Source organism: Astatotilapia calliptera, chromosome 15 (assembly GCF_964374335.1).
Source record: "Astatotilapia calliptera chromosome 15, fAstCal68.1, whole genome shotgun sequence".
Lineage (NCBI taxonomy): Eukaryota > Metazoa > Chordata > Actinopteri > Cichliformes > Cichlidae > Astatotilapia > Astatotilapia calliptera.
The window spans coordinates 25664775-25684622 of record NC_137436.1 but is presented as its reverse complement, the minus strand read 5'-3'; the positions used below and the strand labels follow the sequence as shown (position 1 = coordinate 25684622).

General features: G+C 41.1%; 1 protein-coding gene across 1 annotated transcript; it reads right to left on the bottom strand.

Moving 5' to 3' along the window:
- Positions 1-5386: 5386 nt before the first annotated feature.
- On the bottom strand, positions 5387-19135 carry slc35d3 (solute carrier family 35 member D3). Its single transcript, XM_026143438.2, has 4 exons — positions 18578-19135; positions 15658-15868; positions 11532-11689; positions 5387-11451 (listed from the first exon to the last, which is right to left on the bottom strand). Exons 1-4 carry the CDS (start codon positions 18800-18802, stop codon positions 10720-10722), a joined length of 1326 nt encoding a protein of 441 aa, XP_025999223.1. The 5' UTR covers positions 18803-19135; the 3' UTR covers positions 5387-10719.
- Positions 19136-19848: the final 713 nt, after the last annotated feature.

Sequence of the window (19848 nt, the reverse complement as noted above, 5' to 3'; positions counted from 1 at the left end):
AGCATAAAAAGAAAAAAAGGGAGAATCGGATTATAATTCCACTAACTGACTCGTCAGGATAATCCCTCGAATAGGGACAAACTCACTAACAGCAACTTTCTTGAAGCTCCACTTAATTGATTCTCTATATGGCAAACATGCGAAAGGGAATGTTGCATATTTATCCTCCAGAGGTTAAATACCTGAGACTTCCACAGCTTCTAGAAACAAAGAAGCCTTTTAGATGAGAGCTGGAACATCATCATAAATTTTAAAAAAAGAAGAAGAAGAAGAAGTCCTCTAAATCGAGCACTGAGGAGTCCTGTTAATATTGCTCGGTGTTTGGTGCAGATCCCTTTGAAGTGTCTCCCTGAATGTTAAACTTGTGCAGTGTGAAGCTTTTTCTTTGGGCTTCAGTCTCTGGAACAAACTGTGACTCGGAGTCGAGTCAGCTAAATGACGATGTCTTTGTGTTGGAGCTGCTAACTGTGTGAAATCATTCAGCGTGTATAGTGCTGCTGCAGCTCGCCAGCTGCAAAACATTACTGCTGATGTTGATCGCTCTCCACTTAATCAATACTTTACCTCAGTTCACCTGCAGGCTGCTGGAGAGGAGATGCTCACAGTTACCTGCCACTGATCTTGGTTTTCATGCCAGAACCTTTACTTGAAAATTCTTCCTTGTTTTTATTTTATTATTTATTCCGGCATAAATGTTATCGCTCAGATGCCATTCTTTTTGGACAGGCATTCATCGTTCCCAGAGGATAAGGAGGGTGAGGGTCCGCAGTTGAATTTAATGTCTCGTGAAGTATTGGATGGATTGGCTTCATTTCTGGCAGGCATTCAGAATATGCTGTCATCTTCAGATTAAACCTGAAATTTTCAAATTACATTTGTTTAAGACCAAATAACAGCTCAGGTGGATTTGGTTTGGTTAGGGTACCTGCACACTGTAAGAGTCCATCAGTACCGTGCAATAATGTTTAATCATGGTCGCAGAATCTCTACAAGGTTTACCGTTGTTGAAGTCATGATGTCTTGTTTTGATATTTTTTTTAACAACCTAGTGTCCAGTGGCCATGATCAAAGCAATCACAAGCAGGTTTTTAGTGCAGCACTGTGTACTACTTTGAAATCAGTGTCATTAAAAGACTGCCACCAACCCCTCACCAGTCAGGAAATACACATTTTTCCTTAGATACCAATGGTCACCTACCATCCTCTAGGCCTGCGTAACCGGGTCCTAAACTACATTCTCAAAAATGTGTTGAAGGAAACAAATTTTTTAACAACAACTCTTGTTTTTGACTTCCTGAAAAAGTTTATATATATAAATTAGACAAATTCTTTATAAATTTGTGCATTTCTAATCTTTAAAACACATTTAAGAAAATTTTGGTTTGTTTTTATGAGAATATATATTTAAGGGTCATTGGATACAAAGATCATTGCAAAATGCAGAAGCCTTTTAAGTTCGTGAAGTCAAGTATTTGAATAAACATCACTTATGTAACAAACTTTTACTCATTTTGTCACCCAGTCCAGTCGAGGTGGTGTGTGTGTGTGTGTGTGTGTGTGTGTGTGTGTGTGTGTGTGTGTGTGTGTGTGTGTGTGTGTGTGTTGCTCTTTATTCCGTCATTACATATTTTAGTATTTTTTTCCGCAAACACATGGATTTGAGCAGGAAAGCTTAAAAGCCATGTTACATCAATTTCCTCATTATTCTTCATGTATAAACAACAAACAGTGCTGAAGGTCCTCGTCCCGCTGCGGTGTGACGACTAAACTTATGTTTAAACTGGGACATTTGGCTGCTTTGTTTTGAAAGATTTTTAGTTTCCAGCATTTTATTTTCGAAATAAGTCACATTAAAAACTCTCAGCTTCCAGATTTGACGGTTTTCTTTGAACATTACATCCAAAAAGGCTTGTATCCTGACTCTTCTGCTATGTAATGCAGTATTATGCTTGAGCTATTTCTGCTTATTATGAATAACCTTTCAAGAAGAGTACTTAAAAAAAAAAACGGTTCACAGGGCAATGATCACAGAGCCAAGAAACTAATCCCAAAATAGGTCTGGAAGCCACTGCACAAGTAAAATCACTGCCTGTTGGTTTCTGCCTGAATGTGAGCCAGATTTAGTTCAGTTTTACCGAAAAGATAAAAACAAGCTGTCAAAAACATCCTCCTCCTCCTCCTCAGTGATATAGCCTTCACACCTGGTTTCATACTCTCATTCAAAGTCTTCCTCCTCTTCAAACAAAGATGTTCAGTCACTGCAAATCTCCCATTATCAAAAGACAACCTGCAAATTATACAGTTACATGCATGTGTGTGTGTGTTCCTGTCTATCTATCTTTGTGAGGACCGAAATCTGCATTCTACTATACTTGTGAGAACCGACAGTCACTTGTAAAGACACACAAACCGGTCCTCACAAATTTGAAGGCATTTTTGAGGCTCAAAATGTGGTTTTAGTGTCAGGGTTACAATTAGGTTATGGTTAAGTTTAGGGTAAGGGTTAGGCATTCATTTTTAATGATTAGGGTTAGGGGCTAGGGAAACCATTATGTGAATAAAGGTCCTCACTAAGATAGCTGAACGGGCGTGTGTGTGTGTGCATGTGTGTGTGTCCTACTTAAGTGTTTGAAGGACAGTTTTCAGATGGATGGAGCTCTTAGCCAACTGTCTCCTTATTCTTCACTTGTCTTCCATCCCTTCATCCCTCCTCCTCTTCCTCCTGCGTTAGCAGCAGCAGCACTAACTCACATTACATTTTGGTTGTATTTTTTTGGACTGCTGTGCCATCTAATTTAGCTCACTTAATATTTTTTTACCCTCACTTCCAACTTTAAGAACACTTTCTGATTTGTAGGCCTTTGCAAAGCTGAAGCCTTTCCTTCATTTATTTGATGCTGAGGAGGTGATCCATGCATTCATTTCATCTCAGCTTGACGACGGCAGCAGCATTTATTCATGTGGAAGTCGGTGTTTAGTTTCACGTATGCAGCTGGTCCAGCTGCCCAGCACATTTTTTTTTGGCCCCAGTCAGGGTTTTTTAGTCACTGCATACACTGCGCTGATCAAGCCGTTCAACATCAGCGTCAGACCAGTACAGTAGCCGCTACTTATTACATTATTTTTTGTGTTACTGAATAATATGGTCTGTATAATTTTTAGCTAACAATGTAACACTAAATCAAATGTAGTATTTCTTTGTGTTGGATGTCTAAGCGTTAGCATAAAGATGACAGCACAGTGACTCAGGCTCAGTTATCTGCTTTTGTTGAACTTTGGTCAACTGGTTGGGGTCAACTGTCACACTACTGACGTAGATAATGGGTTGCTCCCAGGTAGGTGGAGGTCGCGTTTTCAGTGACAGATCATTGGTTCTGGACAGGACAGTTTGATCTTTTCTGCCATGTTCTTGTACCGACATTCAATAGATTACAATTATTTCGACAAACTTGGAGTTCGGTCTGCCATTTCTATTCTGTCTTCCTCGTGAAATAAGATCAAGTGATTTTTGCCCATAAAAAAGGAATGCTGGGTCATTTTTATGTAGGGCAAGTAACAGGAAAACAGTTTGACACCCAGCACTGTTCACCTGCACAAACCCTGTGAGAAAAGGTGGGAAGGCGGAGCACACAGGTGAAGGATAAGTCATCACAACCCAGGGATGGCTTTACCTCATTCATCCCTTCAATAGTCAGGTGAGGTTGGAGAACTGGAAGTTAAATGAGGAGTTCGGGGAAAGGATCAGTCAACAGATAACGAGTCACAAGATTCCAGCAAAGATCCCTGAAAGTTTTGTTTTCATAACATGATTCAAACATCATGCTTTGACCACTGATAGCACATACAAAACATACAGCAGCTCAAGCTACATAATGGTTCACACCAAATAATAAAACCATATGAGCCTGTCCCTGAGCTTCCATGTGAATCTGTGCATCAGTTTCCTGCGTGGTGGTCCTCGTTCCTCGCTAAGGTCTCCTAATGAAAACACTGCTGTGTACATGCCTCTGTGAACAGGGTTTCATCCCACTGGGGAGATTTGTTGGTGTAGAAAAAAGATTTTCAGTTTTCTTTGGAGTGAGCGTTGAAATTGAAACGTTGATGGTTCTTTCACCTCATCGCACACAAAAATGAAAATCGTGTTCAAATAAAGAAGGAAACATGAACACGATATAAATAAAAGCTGTGCCTCTGCATGTGTTACTATCTGACCATGACTGAAATATAATTTTCAAACCAGCATGCATTGCCTCCGTGTTTGTGTACTCTTGGACTATATTTACGAGGACCATTTAAGGAACTCTTCCAGGTTAAACTTGGTTTGACGTGATTTGGACGTTTTACTTCTGAATGGATTATTTCAGCTGAATCTGCCAGCTTGTAGGAGACATTAATATACTCCCAACTCCATCCTATGTCTGTGCTGCTTATGTTTTCACCTTTACGCTCTGTTTAAATTAAAAACCAGAGTGTCAGCCTAAGCAGCAAACTCCAATAACTCAAATTAATTAAACAAGGGATTTGTAAGTAAATTAATCATGGAGTCTCTCCAAGAGTGGAAGGAAATTAATACAACAGACAAACATGTTCCCAGTTTCGCACTAATGTCAAATAAGTTACCTAAAGCCTGCAAGGACTTAATTTTAGGTTTTTAATTGAATATTTGTTTAGAACTGGGAACTTTTATCTCTATTTTCACTAGCAGGAACCACATCCTTGGTAACGATGAGAGATGAGGGATGAGGAAGTGTGAATAGTGCTGTGGTTTGGGGAAGGCCTTGAAGGGGACTGGCGACGGCTCTCGGTCCAGGCAGATTCCCATGTACTAACGAGAAATAAATGGAGGAAAGGAAGAGAGGAGAGGAGAAGAGAGGAAAGAAAAGGGGGGGCAGGGTGGGGCATAAAAATGAGAACTGCAGGTATTGGAGAAGGGGGATTTTATAGCCTGAGGCCAGAGGGGGCGTGAAGGAGGAGTGGTCCCGCTCCTGAAATTCAGATGATATCTCCACTACAATTACACATATTAGTGCATCTCAAAAGATTCAACATAATAAGGAAGTTTGTTTCTCCTACACTTTAGTAAATTCTGTATTTGTAACATTTTATTTAATACAGTATCTCCCAAAAAAGAATATTTGGGTCTAGTTTGGTGTACGTAACCAGAATCATTGGCGATGATCATCGACGCTCCTCAACAAAGGTATCTTAAAGCTTGTTATAGGAAAGTTGAGTGGGAGGGAAACATGTGAGAGGAGTTTCTAGAAAACTGGAGGTTCACAAGGAGTGGACAAAGGCCTGTGTAGGTGCACTAAGAGCCACACCACATCTGCAGGGAAAGAGTTGTAGCTGCCCCTGATGCCAAGCCCCTCCTGAACCAGAGACAATCTTTTGAAATATCAGACTGGCTTTATTTCAGAAAAACATGACAGCTCTTTTATAGAAAGACAGAAAATATTTCTCACTTTTCATGCACAACACACATCACATCTCTTTTTTTAAAGACATCAGCTCTTTTCACAATATTCATGACACCGGGCTGTTTGTCACAACTCCAACATGCTGCTGTGTCCCACTTCACACCTGATGGTTTGTTTTTGATACACACTGTGGTTTAAAACTAAAAGATGTGACATGATCTTGGATGGATTATGAAGAAACGGGCTCTTCAGGAAAGGAAACTCCCACAAACCTCCAGAAACCAGACACAGATGGTATTATGAGGCGTTTCAGTGTTGGGAGAGTCAGACTGGAACATTGTGCCTTAAGGCATTAAGGCAACAACCGATTGGTTTTAGGTCAGACTTTTCGTTCAAAATATTGTAACTCTTTTTGCATTGGAATTATTTCAGTTGAGCGAAAGGTTCAGGACAGATGTTAAAAAAACATTGCAAAACACATATCTGATGCCAGAGACAGGTTAGGGATCTGTCACTACAGACTTCTCATGTGCCTGCAATGCCTTAAACCTACTCAGGAAGTGAAAGCATTAGTAGAAAGATACTGTAAATAAGTCAGAAAATACTGAATAAAGTGCAAAGACTCAGAACTACAGTCTTAATGTCTCCATCACTGCTCAGACGTCCTGGTTTTTTTGACTTGTGTCTTTATGGTTCTGTTGTTTACTTTTTTTTATAAATGCTCTTACCCGGGATAGACAAGAGACCTACTCAGTATTCCATCCACCTGTGATGGTGATGGTGAGGGGTTGCACACAGTACTTTCACAGACAACAATACAAGACTAACAGTGACAAAAAGCCACCCATACAGATGTTTCAGCTGTTCTGGATTTTACTGCATCCGTTCAGATTCACTAAAAATCTTTCAGTGATCCAGCTCTAGTTAAAGGAAACATAAGAGACTTTTAATGACTGTAAGATTTACTTTTTCCACATATTAAATTAAACTCGGCCAGAATTTAGGATTTCCCATGTTCGGCTGACCTGCTCTGTCCTGATTTACATGCTGAGACAGAAATCAGTGGGAAGCAAACAAACTCTGTTTCACCTTTCATAGGTAACAATTTACATACTATAGTACAACCAACTAACCTGCTAAGAACAATAATAAGCCTATTGTGCTAATTTGGCCTCAGGTTGTTTTTCAGATTTTATTTTCAAATGTAAGAACTGTAAAACTCTACATAGCAAACACGTTCATGCACTTTGTGGCTTCTAATTGTTCATGCTTTCGAGTCATTATCACCCCTAGACACCTTTAAACCAACAAATAATCCACATGTCCTGCTTTTTCAACCATATTTATCTTTTCTGAAGTATTAAATCTCGACAAGGCACCTCAGCGAGGCTCTTTCAGAGAGCCCACACCCAGCTCTCTGCAGCTCCGGGGGACATCACATCTCATGTAGCATTAAATGAAGTTTGCAGAGTGTGAGGAAGAAATCAATATCGATCTATACCAGAGGTTGACAGCTTCTTCTCTTCACACAATTCACCCTGCCTGAAGCTCCTCCTTTGTGAAGGAGCCTAAGATTGGACAAGAGCAGATAAATGCTCCCCGTTTGTGTTAATAGTCTTTGTGTCTCTGTTGTAGCTCAGCTTTGATTGCAGGGACGCCGTTAAAGCTAACCTTTGCAGCTTTTCAGCTCTAGAGGTGTCACAGAGACATTTTCTATAAGTCCTTTCCTGCCTCTGTTGGGAAACAACAGAGGCAGGAAAAGATCCAGGCTAGGAAAGCTCAAAAGAGAAGATAAGGAGAAACACAAAACTTTCAACCAGAAGTATCAGGTTAGTGTTTAATGCAGCTGAATTTACCAAAGGATTGTGAAGCTTTCACAACAGTAAACATGTTGTGATACCACAGACGTGCTGATGTTAGTGCCTTTCTAAAGACGTCAGTAGTTTTAAGAGGTCACCTCCAGGTGCCGAGCTAAATGTTGTTAGTAGATTTATAAGATTCTTCCAGCCTTTGAACCAAGTGGTTTAAAAACATTAGGATTAATCAGTCAACTTGTGGAAGAATAATCAAAAAGTGTTGAAAAAGTTCACTGTATCATAAACCTTTTACACAAAGATTCAGATTTTCTCTTCCTTTAGTGTCTCGTTGTTTAAAGATTTGCCTCTTTTATCTTCAACACAACAAGACGTCAGCAGAAGTTATGATTTTGGATTTCTATTAATAATAATATTAGTTACAGCCTACAACCATCTTATCTTTTATATTACTACACAAGCATAAACAAATAAAACAGAAGCTATATTTTTTACAGGGAATTAAATTGCTTTGGCAAAGTTTCTTCACGTTCATGTTAAAATGTTGAGCACAGTCACTCTCAAACGACATGTCAGTGAGCTGTGCTTTAGCAGATGCTAGCTGTTTCCATCTGCTTGCAATATTAATAATAAGCTATGCTGAGCACCTCGTGACAGAGACTGATACTGGACTAGATCCACAGAGCTTCCAAAACTATTTCTTTAAGTTCCTGTTAATATTTCTACATGTTTTCATAAAATAGTAAATGTAAAAAAAAGATTATGTAAGGTTATTTAACTAAACTTTGGTATCTGCTGTTATATTTAGTGGAACAGATGTGATCATTAGCATCAAGCCCTACTTTAAAATGTCTGCCCACAACGGCTCAGCCCACATGTGGAGGATGCTTGAATAATTCCTTGAGACGTGTGGTCGGCTCAGTGGCACACACATCTCCCTCAGAGCGGCTGATTTTCACCGATTTCATTAGAAACTGTCGGCGAATCGCCTGGAGGAGAGCAGCAAGCCTCTCCAGTTTTCTGGTGCACCAAGGCCAGATAGTTTTGCTTCCTTAGTTTCTTTTCTGAACCTTTGAGCAGTGGAAGGTTGGGCTTGTTGTTCTACTCTGCAAAGCCAGAGCTAATCACACCACAACCAAACAGTCACTGACTGCAAAAATGAGCTTTCTTCAAATGATTTCACTGTTTTTATTTTGTTGATTATCCATAACCCACACGCAGACACTGTGGGGCACATGTCACTGTTTCTTTCTAGCTCCCATGATGTTATTGAGGCTGTCAGAGGAACAGTTTGTGTTTTTAAAGCAGATTATATTAAATTCTTTGTAACCAGTATTCTCTTCAAATCCAATCACGCCAATCTGGCGAACAACAGTTAATCATGAAGCCACGTTTTCTTACACCTCCTACAAATCTTTTCCCGAGCCATTTGTAATCCCGTCCCAAAATAACATATTAGGAAGGCTTGAAGAATGAAATAATCTCCAGCAAGGTGTGCGTTAAGGGATTCATATGCATATCACAAAAGCCACTGGAGGCTTCTTTGTGCCAGATGCCTCTGCACAGACCTCCCCGTGGGCACGAATTTCTACTGGAGGTAGAAATAATAAAAAAGTATTCACAGTGCGATCTGTGGAGCCAAGACGCTTTTCAGGGGAAGCGCCGCAGTAAAACTAAGTGCTGTCATCAAATTACAGGTGTTCTGTCAAGATGATCAATCTCAGATTGTTAGGTGTACTGAACTGCTCATTTTCATTCTACTCTGCTGGTAAATAAACTTCCTTATGGATGAAGAAGAGACATCAATATTAAAGCCACCCGACCCTGCACCCAGTCATAGTCAAATGGCACAAAAAGCCTCATAAATAAGTCTTAGATAGTCTTAGATACATCTCTGGGAAAAAGCCTTCTTAAGCTAGCCTGAAGAACATCCTTGCTCGGTCCAGTCATTGTAATAACACTGGTGTGATGACAAGTGAAGAAAAGGTACTTTCACTTAAGCACGTTATGCTGTGTGGTGCGTGCTACCTGAATCACAGTCCATAATTACATCAAGCCTCGACATGAACTGAAATCAACATTAAAATTATTTTAATTATTTCTCCAGCGGACTTTGAAACGTCAAATAAAAATTCTGGAAACAATGAGAACTTCACAAAGCTTGTTTAGTGCAACCAGAACTTAAAATCATTGTGTCACTGAAGAAGGACTCAAAAGTGAAATAAGTGGAAATCAGAACTATAAGGCTTCAAATTATAATGTCTCATTTTTTGCAGCTGTATTTAATTGTATTCATACTGTGTAAACTTGTAATTACTTGTATTTGAAAACATCTTGTTTTATAATATATAAAGCAAAAAGAAACCTTTTTTAATGTACCTAGCTGACAAAAAAAAGCATAAAATGAAAAATAAATACAAGTGTTTAAAACGGCCATTATGCTCTTGTGTTTCCTTTTGGGCCATGGTGCAGTTTTTCAGTTGATCCTGTTTAAAGAAGCTATTGGAGTGTTTTTAGTTCTCTCTCTCTGTCCCTGTCGTTAAATGCATAAGCATAGCTAGTTGGGCTTCTGTGCTCAACGCCTGAACTGAAAGGCTGAGATGACCATACAAGGAATATCTGCGCTCACTGACATCATAAAGATCCAAGGATAGAAAAAAAAGTTCTGAAGTCTGAGCTCTCCTCTCACAGAGATCACCTTTACATACACCAACATTAGTTCTGAAACTTTGGCTGTTTTCTGTGAACATCCACCAGTAGAAGAACAACGCATATATAAAATTAAGGAAAAGACACAGAAAAGAAAATGAGACAGAAGCGGAGCGTGAAATGACAGGATTATTATTTCACTTAATGTTGCTAAAGTAAACACAGAAACAGGAAACCAGCAGTAAAATGTGACCGTAGACCTGCAGAGTTTGAGCTGGACGAACTCAAAGAAACCCGGAGTGATTACAGCCATAGAGTCGCTCGCATGCCCACAGCCAATCAGAAACAAGATCAAAGCACAAAACAGAAACCTTTAGTTGTGTTCAGCTCCTCCCTGATGGGTGTGATTTTCAAGTTTGCACAAGATGCACTCTTTTTCTACAAGGCTTGCTCTTGTTCTGCAAGCTGGAGACGCAATCCACATCACGCTGCCTAGCCCCAACCACCCCACCGCTGAGCCGAGGGACACGAGAGGCAGGATTTATCACTGACGGGCAGCTCTGCCCAAAGCTCTTCATCCACTTTTCTCCACCACTCATAAACAACAAAGAAATAAAGCACTCAGACTTCTGTGTGATGAAACAGAGTTTTTGGCACAAAAGATCTCGTCGAGGTAATTGAAGCAACAGCAGTGAACACGACCAACGAGCATTCAGTAAGCACTAAGAGGTTCCTGGCGTACATACAGTAGAGGTTCAGTCATTTTCTTCTTCTCTGGTTTCCTTGACGTTTTATTAATTTCCTTTTTTTTTTTTTTAGTTCGGCTCTTAGTCCCACCCTCACGGACTTTGCTGCTCCATGTTTTCGATCAAGGGGTCTTTCTTTAGGAACTGCAGATGTCTGATGGACCTCCACACTCCGACATAGCTATCACTGAGTGACGTGGCAGCAGTGGTGTTCTCTTTGTGGAGGTGCTCCCTCTGCATCTCCAGTGCCTCTTTTTCTGTCATGACATGAGAATTGACACCTTTCTCACCTTCTCCCGTCCACAACTGTCCGTTAGCCAAATGGGCCGTGGCTGCTGCCTCCTCCTTGTCGTCACTGCTCGGCACTCCTTCTGTCTCTGGCTGCTCTGGATCAGATCCTGTAGTGGGACCACTCCCGTCCAGCGGAGGTTTCTCTCTGTAAGGCTTGCCCGGCAGCCCGTTGTCCTTTCCCGCCACCTCCAGGTCCTCATACGAGCTCTTCTTCTTTGTCTCGTAGTATTTAACCACACAGTAGGTGATGGAGCCGATGGTGTTCACCACCACACCGCCAATGAAAAGACTGGTGGGTGCAACGTCACTGAAGGCCAACATACCGACGGTGATGGTGGCGATGCTCTTGACCACACCAACGAAGCTGGTGGTGACAGCCGAGTTGATGTAGGTGCAGTGCAGCGTGGTGAAGTTCATGGCACAGCCAATGAAGATGCAGAAGATGAAGATGACCGTGATGTGAGGGTCCGTCCAGCCCTTGTATGACCAAATGTTGATGGCATCCATAGAAATGAAGGAGCACACCAGCAGCACCTGAGAGAAGCCGATAAAAATACAAAATGAGAAGCGAGAATAACGATGGCAGTAAAGTTTGAAAATACACCACTCCATACCGGTGAGGCCATGATGGCGATGGCGTACTGTGCGGTAAGCGGTCCATACTCGCTGTCCAGACTGGTTTTCTGGATCAGAACCAAGTAGGAGGCATGGATGATGACGGCTAAAACACCGGTGACGTAACCAAAGGGATCACCTGTGAGATCACCGGCACCTGCGGAGAAAGAATTTAAATCAAGTTTTTACATTTTTTTATTTCAACATCTGTAAAGTTTCTCTCGATTTTATTTACATGATATTTTTCTGAACTTTAAGTTCAGTATAACTGGGATATGGTATGTTTTATCCACAGCCTACATCAATATTAATACAACTTTTTGTAACAGGGCAACAAACAATAGCACCCTGTCGAGTGCCAACTGCACCTTACTTCAGATGCCCGCTAAGTCTACGTCCCAACATTGAAGGGCGGGGCTTGTTGGATCAGTTTAGGAAGTCAAAACAACTTCCGGTCAGGAAGAGATGGTAGACTGGGTCCAGTCCCTTCACAACAGCAATTCCCAGCAGCTTTGTGCTTTGTTAAATGGATGATTTTTTTTTTCTTTATTCATCAAGACGTCTGTTTATTTGATGGGTAATTTGCTATAGTAACCTGAAACCACACACTGTCCGGGGAAAGCTTAAGTACACCCTGTAATTAAATTGCTTATAAAAAGAACTTCGGGCACAAATACTCGAAGAATTCATTATTTTCTCATGTGGTTGTGAAGGAATTTTGCAGGCATTCATTCATTCCACAGCATTTCGATCGTGTTGGGATCTGGACGTTGTCTGTGTCATTGCAGCATTGGGTTCTAGAGCTTTAACGTTACTGTGAAATGTTGAGCAGCATTTCTCAGACAGCTTCTCCTTCTGTGTCTGAGAGGTTTCCTTGTGTTTTAGCATATCTGTGATATCAAAAGATGGGAGATTGTGGGAGTTTGTAGGTGGGAAAGCTGAGGAATGAGGACAGATGATAAAGAAGGAAAGATGGAATTAATCCTGTGCTGAGCCTGTATGCTGGAAGCTTGACAAGGAAGCTTCTCATACTGAAAACAAACTACACTAACTGAAGCCTCGTCTGCCAGCGTGATGTCAGTGCTCGTGTTGTCAGTGAAAACCAACCAATACACTTGGTCAACCTGCCCATCAGATTTGGCAAACACACAGCAGTCACTTCCATTTTTTTACATATTCCATCTTTGGATTCATCCACTGCTGCTGACTGTCCCTTACAAATGCACAAGTTCCTCGTGTTTGAGAAAGTGGTGCTCATTGCTGTTAGAAAACTGCTGCATTTTTAAAGCACACAATAATACATGTGACTGTGGATATTTTTAATGTAATTGGCTTTGGGCTGGCAAGTCAGAAGTTGTTACTTAGAAACGCTTCTTGTTGGTAGAAATCAGGAAAAGACTAAAAACTACAATGAAACTCATTAGGAACTTGAGAAAGATGGTATTAAAATTATTTTTAAAAACCACAAACTTTAGTGAATCAGGTTCTGACTCATAACGACTTCCACTGTTGCAGTCGCATGCTTCTGTTGGCCCATCATCATCATCTGCAGCGATACAATGTTGCTCTTCTTCCACACGGCCCCTTTTCTATGTGAGCCTTTTAGAAATTCTTCAGTACTGGTGATGGTGCAGAATGCGCTCTGATCAGCAGCAGTGAACACCAACCATTTGTAGCATTTGCACCTTTAAAGCTCCATAGATGCACGATTTATTCCTGCAGGTAGGCGGAAGGATTTTTATACTACCTCCTCACCTCAGTGATGTTAATCCAGGATAGAGTGAATGTGACCAATTTTCCAATTCATTTAAATTCAATTCAGTTTCATTTAAACAGGACCAAATCACAACAAGAGTTGCTTTGTGGCATTTTATATTGTTATATTATAGCAGCTGTAAAAACCAGCTGTTTTAATAAAATCCGTTTTTTTATTAAAATGTTTAGCTGTTCCTTAAATTGATGTCACTAAAAGCACATAAAACAACCATTAGAAGCTACTTTATATGTTCATGGATGTGCAAACATTGCTCAGTGGGTTATCATAAAAACACCTTTAAACTCAGAGAGAATATATAATTTGCATTTTCTATTATTTTAAATCAAATTTAGAGATGACTATCCACTTCTAAAATAATTCACCACGTATAAGGCGCCACAGTTGGTCTATTACCTTTCAACTCAATGTAATTGGTGTAGCTGTTCCCCTAGGTGTTACAATCGAGTGTAGCATCCCTGATAAAGGATGAGAGGGGGGCTGGTAAAGTTGGATGGGGATCCTGTTCCATCTCAGGCAGCCATCAAAGCCGTTCGTGCCCACTAAGCACTTACAAATCCACAAAATTCTCACCAGCACTTTTCTGAGTTCATATGATTCAAAATGGGGTCAGGTATAATTTTCACAGAAGCTCAGCAGAGAGAATTGAGTGGATTTTCAAAATAAAAGCCCCATGCAAACTAAACACAGGTGTGCTCCTGGTGTGATCATCTGCCCCTTGTTAAGCATGTGTGATATTTTTTACAACTTTTAGAATAAAGTTTAAAATCTGAATAAAGGCTCTGAGGTACAGTATGTGCCAACATACAACAGGAAGTAGACCCTGAAAAACATTCGGCTCAAAAGACTCGCTGCACAACAACATCAACCATCACAAAGGCTTATTAAACTTGGGGTGGGGGAAGGGGTCATAAGCTATCTCCCCCATAATATTAATCATGGCTGAAAGATGTGCCTCATACGCAAACTGTTGACGTGACAAACAATCCAAATGTTGCAGAGATTTGGCTAATCCACAAGGGACGCATGGAAGATGCACATCTTACATTTTTTTGCGAGAAGCGGTAATTATCATGAAGATTAAAACCCAGGATGATGAATCTGTCCATTAGATTCATATTCTGCAGAGTTCACAGTCCATGTTCCAGCAACCCCCCATCCAGCAGACTGGATTAATCCAGGAAATGAATTGTGCGTGGAGGTTTTTGTTTATGACTTCAGGATCGTTATCGCTAATGGAAGGGCAACATTTACTGCTGAGAATGATGATTAAAAGATCTGTATAAGACAGATAACTTAATGTTTAAACAGCTTTAACTGTTGTTGTTTTTAAGGATCAGCTTCAATATTTTCTTCTCCTTTATGAAAAAAACAAATACATTAAAAGAAGATGGAAAGGCAGAGTAAACAAGTTAACAGAGGGATGAATGAACAGCAAGAGAAGGCTCTTTAAAAAGTACACGCTACACCTTTGACATTTGACCACGGACAGATGGAGTTGACCTGAAACACTTGTGCTTTAGGAATAAGAGAGTGAGGGATTGTTTCCCACAAACACAACACAAGTTAAAAGCTGTTTGAGAATCTGTTTACGGCACATCGCTTTGGCTATGTGGGTGTTACAAGCCAACCAGCCAACAGCTTATAGGACTGTGGGAGCTGCTCAAAAATAGAAGAAAACAGGTTCCTGGCACAACTTCACCAACTTCCAAGGTGCATAAAGAAAAGCCAAAAATGTTAAAACTCTGACAAGCACTGATATAGAAGCATTCAAAATGTTTTTGCAACTATCCTAACACCTCTGTTCTTTAAGAAGGTGTTTAAAGTAATCAGACGGAGGCTATGTGGACCAGTCTGCCAATAATAGACATGACTGGAGTCTCCTCCACTCTTTAATTTTTTTAATTTTGCAAATCAACATCTGTTTCAAGGCACTTTATATTGCAAAGTAAAGACCTTAAAATGTTAACTCCCCAAAATTGAGACAATCCACTACAAATAGCACTCTGACAGTGGAAATGCAGAAATGCCTTTTACAAGGAAGAGATCTCTGGCAGAACCAGACTTGAATAAGGGCAGCTGTCCAAGGCAACCAGGTAAGGGTGTAAGGGGGAGAAAGAAGGAAAGCATTTTGATGCAAAGATAGACAATGGGACAAGCAGCTCTGGTGGGGTAGTGTGTGTCAGCACGTTAATGGGATGTGGAATATTCTTGGACTTGGGCTAAAACCTGTTAGCACGTTAGTAACAAAGACATAAACAGGACTATGGGCAGTACAGAACCCTGAGCACCTTAAACTGCCTCAGTGCACTAGTTTGTCACTAAGTGTGTGAGTGTTTGTTTGTGCTCACCAGCTAGCGCAGCTCCCCCGGTGGTGATGAGCACAGCGGTCACCACCCCGACAGACGGCACGCCGTTCCTGAGCACGCACACGCCAATGCTGAGCGTGAAGAGTGGCAGGCAGCGCTTGAACACGACGTACATGGGCAGGCTGAGGCCGCGCAGAGACCACAGCGTGAGCGTGGACTGCAGCGTGGAGAGGATACACACTGAGGCAAACTCCTGCACAGACAGGAAGAGACAAGCATCCATGGTGACACATTAACACACATTCACTTCACTGAGGACCTGACCACTTTACTCGAGTATCTTGAATGTGCTGGAGCAATAACAGAAATCTCCTTCCTGCTCAAGCTGATGCAAACACACATTCTCAGGCCTGAAACAGACTTGAAGTGTTTCCATGTTTCTGCGACTAAAATGAAACTTGTTTGCATCTACATAGCGCTGCCACAAACGATTATTTTGATAGTCGACTAGTCACCGATTATTTTTGCGATTAGTCGACTAATCAGATCATCCATTGGAGGTAAAACGTACAGCTTATTGCACCAGCAGCATCTGCTCTTATATAACTATCATTAGCTTACAGCTTTAAGTGTTTAAGGTGTGTGCTAACTAAAAATAAAGACAAGATGATAGTTTATTAAATGTTAATGACATTTGCAGATTGTTTCGGTGAAGTTTAATAAACTCAGCCGTCTGCTCCTTGCTCTCTAAAATATAACAGGACACCGGAGTATATTCTCCAGCATCTCACACTTCTGATAATCAGCTGTCTGCTTGACGTTTATTCAGCTGTGTAAAAACTATAACTTTAATCTCAGCCAAACAGATTTACTCAGGAACAAATGAAAACCAAAAAAAAGCCAAACGATAACATTTTTAAGTTATCTAAGCGACTTATATATCATGTTTAACCTGAGTAGCGAAAGACGGCGGTGGGTTTGAAAACGATTTGCGGGGAGTCCGGTGTTCTCACCGGCTCTAGTGAGCCTTGCCCCCGGCTCGCTATCGAGCTAGTGGGTAACGGACGTCTCCGAAAACGTCGGAGCGCTTTTGAAAATATGCGGTGTCTTGATAAACTGAGCAGATATTTGAGGTTTACACAGCTACATTCTCGCTTGAAAATATGTTAAACGTTTATTTTGTGACCCAGAAAGAATAATAAGAGTAATATTAAAACTAACTAGCTGCCACCATTGTTGGAAACTGAGCAGGGCCGTGCTATGAATTCTGGGATATGTTGGGCCACGAAGTATACACCCAACCCATCCTTCAAATCTGGGGAAATGAAGGGCGCATTTGTCGGAGTCTTCGAATTTGAGCAGTCTTCGTCGTGTCGCTGTAATGTAATTGGCCTACAAATGCGGGCACAGGAGGATGTGGTTCCTGAATTTGGACACAGCTACGATACCGGACACTGCTTCTGCAGTGTGGTCAGTATTCAGATACCTGGATAATATTCGAGCGGCACAGTATTTACCACTCCAAAACACTGAGGGCACTGCACTAAAGAACTCCACTTTTATGGTAGTAGTGTCAGTAAATCGCTACACTTCAGAACTCCACTTTAAGTACAGCATTTCCCCTGAAATGTAGCAAAACAGAAATGCCTCAGATTTACACTGAAGTCCAAAAATCTCAGCTAAATCTGCCTCCTAAAGCAGCAGTGAGTGCAGCTGGAGTTAATGTGCTGTGCCTGAACGTGTAGTATTTGTACTTTCATCCAGAAACACTCGTTGTGTTCGACGGATCACGCCTTGGGTCTCAGTGGACTCTAACCCACAGCCTCTGTTTAATGTACATCGACTGTCATCATTTTTCACTGTCGAGGAGGCGAATCGTACAAATGCAAGCAGAGGTGGAATGACCGCAGTCGTGTCTCTGTGTTGTTCTGATGCCTCGTTTATACCCTGTTTCACTGAGTGAGATATGGGAGGCCTGTTCTATGTAAAAACTCACATTAATTATGAATGATGAGGATGGCAGCTCCAATACAGTGTTTAAACTCAAAGATACAGCTGAAGTGAAGAAGAACATTAATAATAAAATAAAGATAAATAGACTATAAGCATCCAGTATGATGAGTTCAGTTCTCAGATCTGGACGTTTTTAATGAATAAAAAGAATCTTGTGAACAAAAAAGTCGTTGATTTCTGAAAAGCTCCTATTCCTAAAAGCTTTGGCAAACACAAGCTTTGAGCAGGTGTCATTTATTTATTCTAATTACATTGTTTTTAATGATGAAGTAGTAAAAACTGAGCCCGTCCCCAGAGACTGCTGAATTAAACCTTACAGGGTTTAAAGGAAAACCATCTTTGTTATACAGTGTGTGTGTGTGTGTGTGTGTGTGTGTGTGTGTGTGTGTGTGTGTGTGTGTGTGTGTGTGTGTGTGTGTGTGTGTGTGTAACAGCTCAATGAGTCCATGCAGAATATACAGTCTGTTATTACAGTTATTGTAGTGGGGACATGAATGAAAAAGTACCATATTCAGGTTTACGCTCTTCCTCCAGATTATGATTCCGTTCCATCACTGCAGTCTCTTTAATGTATCTTGTCAATCAGCCAGTAATTAAAGAAAAATGTTCCACTCTAAAACAAATTTCATTCAGTCATTAGTTTTATTGAGGCAGGTCTGAGCCGATGATTAAGCAGTTTCCTCTATTTCAAACCGTAACTTTCACAAACTGCAGTTTAAATGAGTGACCGTGGATTTAGAGAAAAATCCGTTAAAATGCGTTAAAAAAGTAGTGAAACTGATTTCACTACTTCACTAAGTATAAATACTTGAATCTGTGTATTTATAATGAATACATTTTGAATAGTGAAGTTTTGATCTAAATAACAGAAATATTACATTTTTGCGAGCCTCTAAATGAATAAAGTGAATAAAGACACTTTGTGGAGACTTCCTGTCACACTGGTTACCTTGGCGAGCTGCAGGCTGAACGGGGGGATCTCGACCTTCCCCAGCCGCCTGAGGGTCTCCAGGGTGAGCATTGCGGTGCTGCTGGTCAGAAACTGTATAAGCGTGAGGAAGCCGAAGTGATAATTACTGATGAGGAACTTCAGCAGGATGTTCAGGGAGCCCGAGAACACGCCGTGCGCCACGGCCACGGAAATTCCCAAAAGTCGGCTCTTGAACACATCCATGACGGGGGCCAGAGAGGAGTCGGTGTCGGGGAGCCCTGTGGACAGGTTGGGTGCTGCCAGGCGCGGAAGAGGAAGGACTTGAGGCTGCACAAAGCCCGCTGTCCGCGTTCAGGAGCGTTCAGACGGAGAAACGTAGCAGGAGCTCGCGCTCGGAGTCGGTGCTGCACGTGACACAAACTTTAGTTTCCACTGAATCATCATCACCCGTGGACATTCTCCTCTGCTTCTTTCTCGGAAAATAAAATCAGACGAAAAAGTCCTGCAGAAGTGGGAGAGCGGCGCAAACAGCGCAGCAGCCTCTCCTCGGAGCGCGCACTCTGTAATGACATTTTGCCGCAGAGCCTCTTGGCTCAGAACCGTGGGGGGTGGGGGGGGCAGGGGGCGGTGTTTACCCGCTCCATCAATGAAGTCACGGAGGATACATGACCGCGAGTGTCTGCGTGGAAATGTCTTTATCTTTGTTTTGAGAGGCAGTTTAAATATTCATGACTTTGATTCGGCACCTCCTCCTCTTCATCAGAGAGAATAACCCTCACGAGCCAAAACCAAAAGATGAAGATATTAAATACTCTGTAATATTAATTCCAGCTATGATAAACATTTCTGTGTGCAGGGATCGGACCAGTGAGAGCGCATTCATCGGATTTTTGAGTCAACAACAATTTACTAGATTATTTATCCATGCTTTGGTGCGTTCTGTAGTTTGTTTCTTTGTGGGGGGTTTTCGTGGCTTCTGATTATTTCCCGTTTTTCCCAGAGTTAGTACTTGACCCCATACATACATGTCTCTGTGTCTTTGGTAACACTTTATAATTTGGCTTGAGACTAAGGGCTTTATTTCTGAGTAATTAACCAGGATTTATTTGACATGATAATGTAGCCTAATTATGTTTATGTACAATTACTTAAAAGTTATACTGTAAGTAAATTTGAAGTAAAGTATAAGTTAAAAAAGGACAGTTAAATAATAGAAAAATAGATAGATATTTCCTTGTTTTCTATACAAATCTAACTTGTTACCTCCTTATTCAAGACTGTTCAGTTTT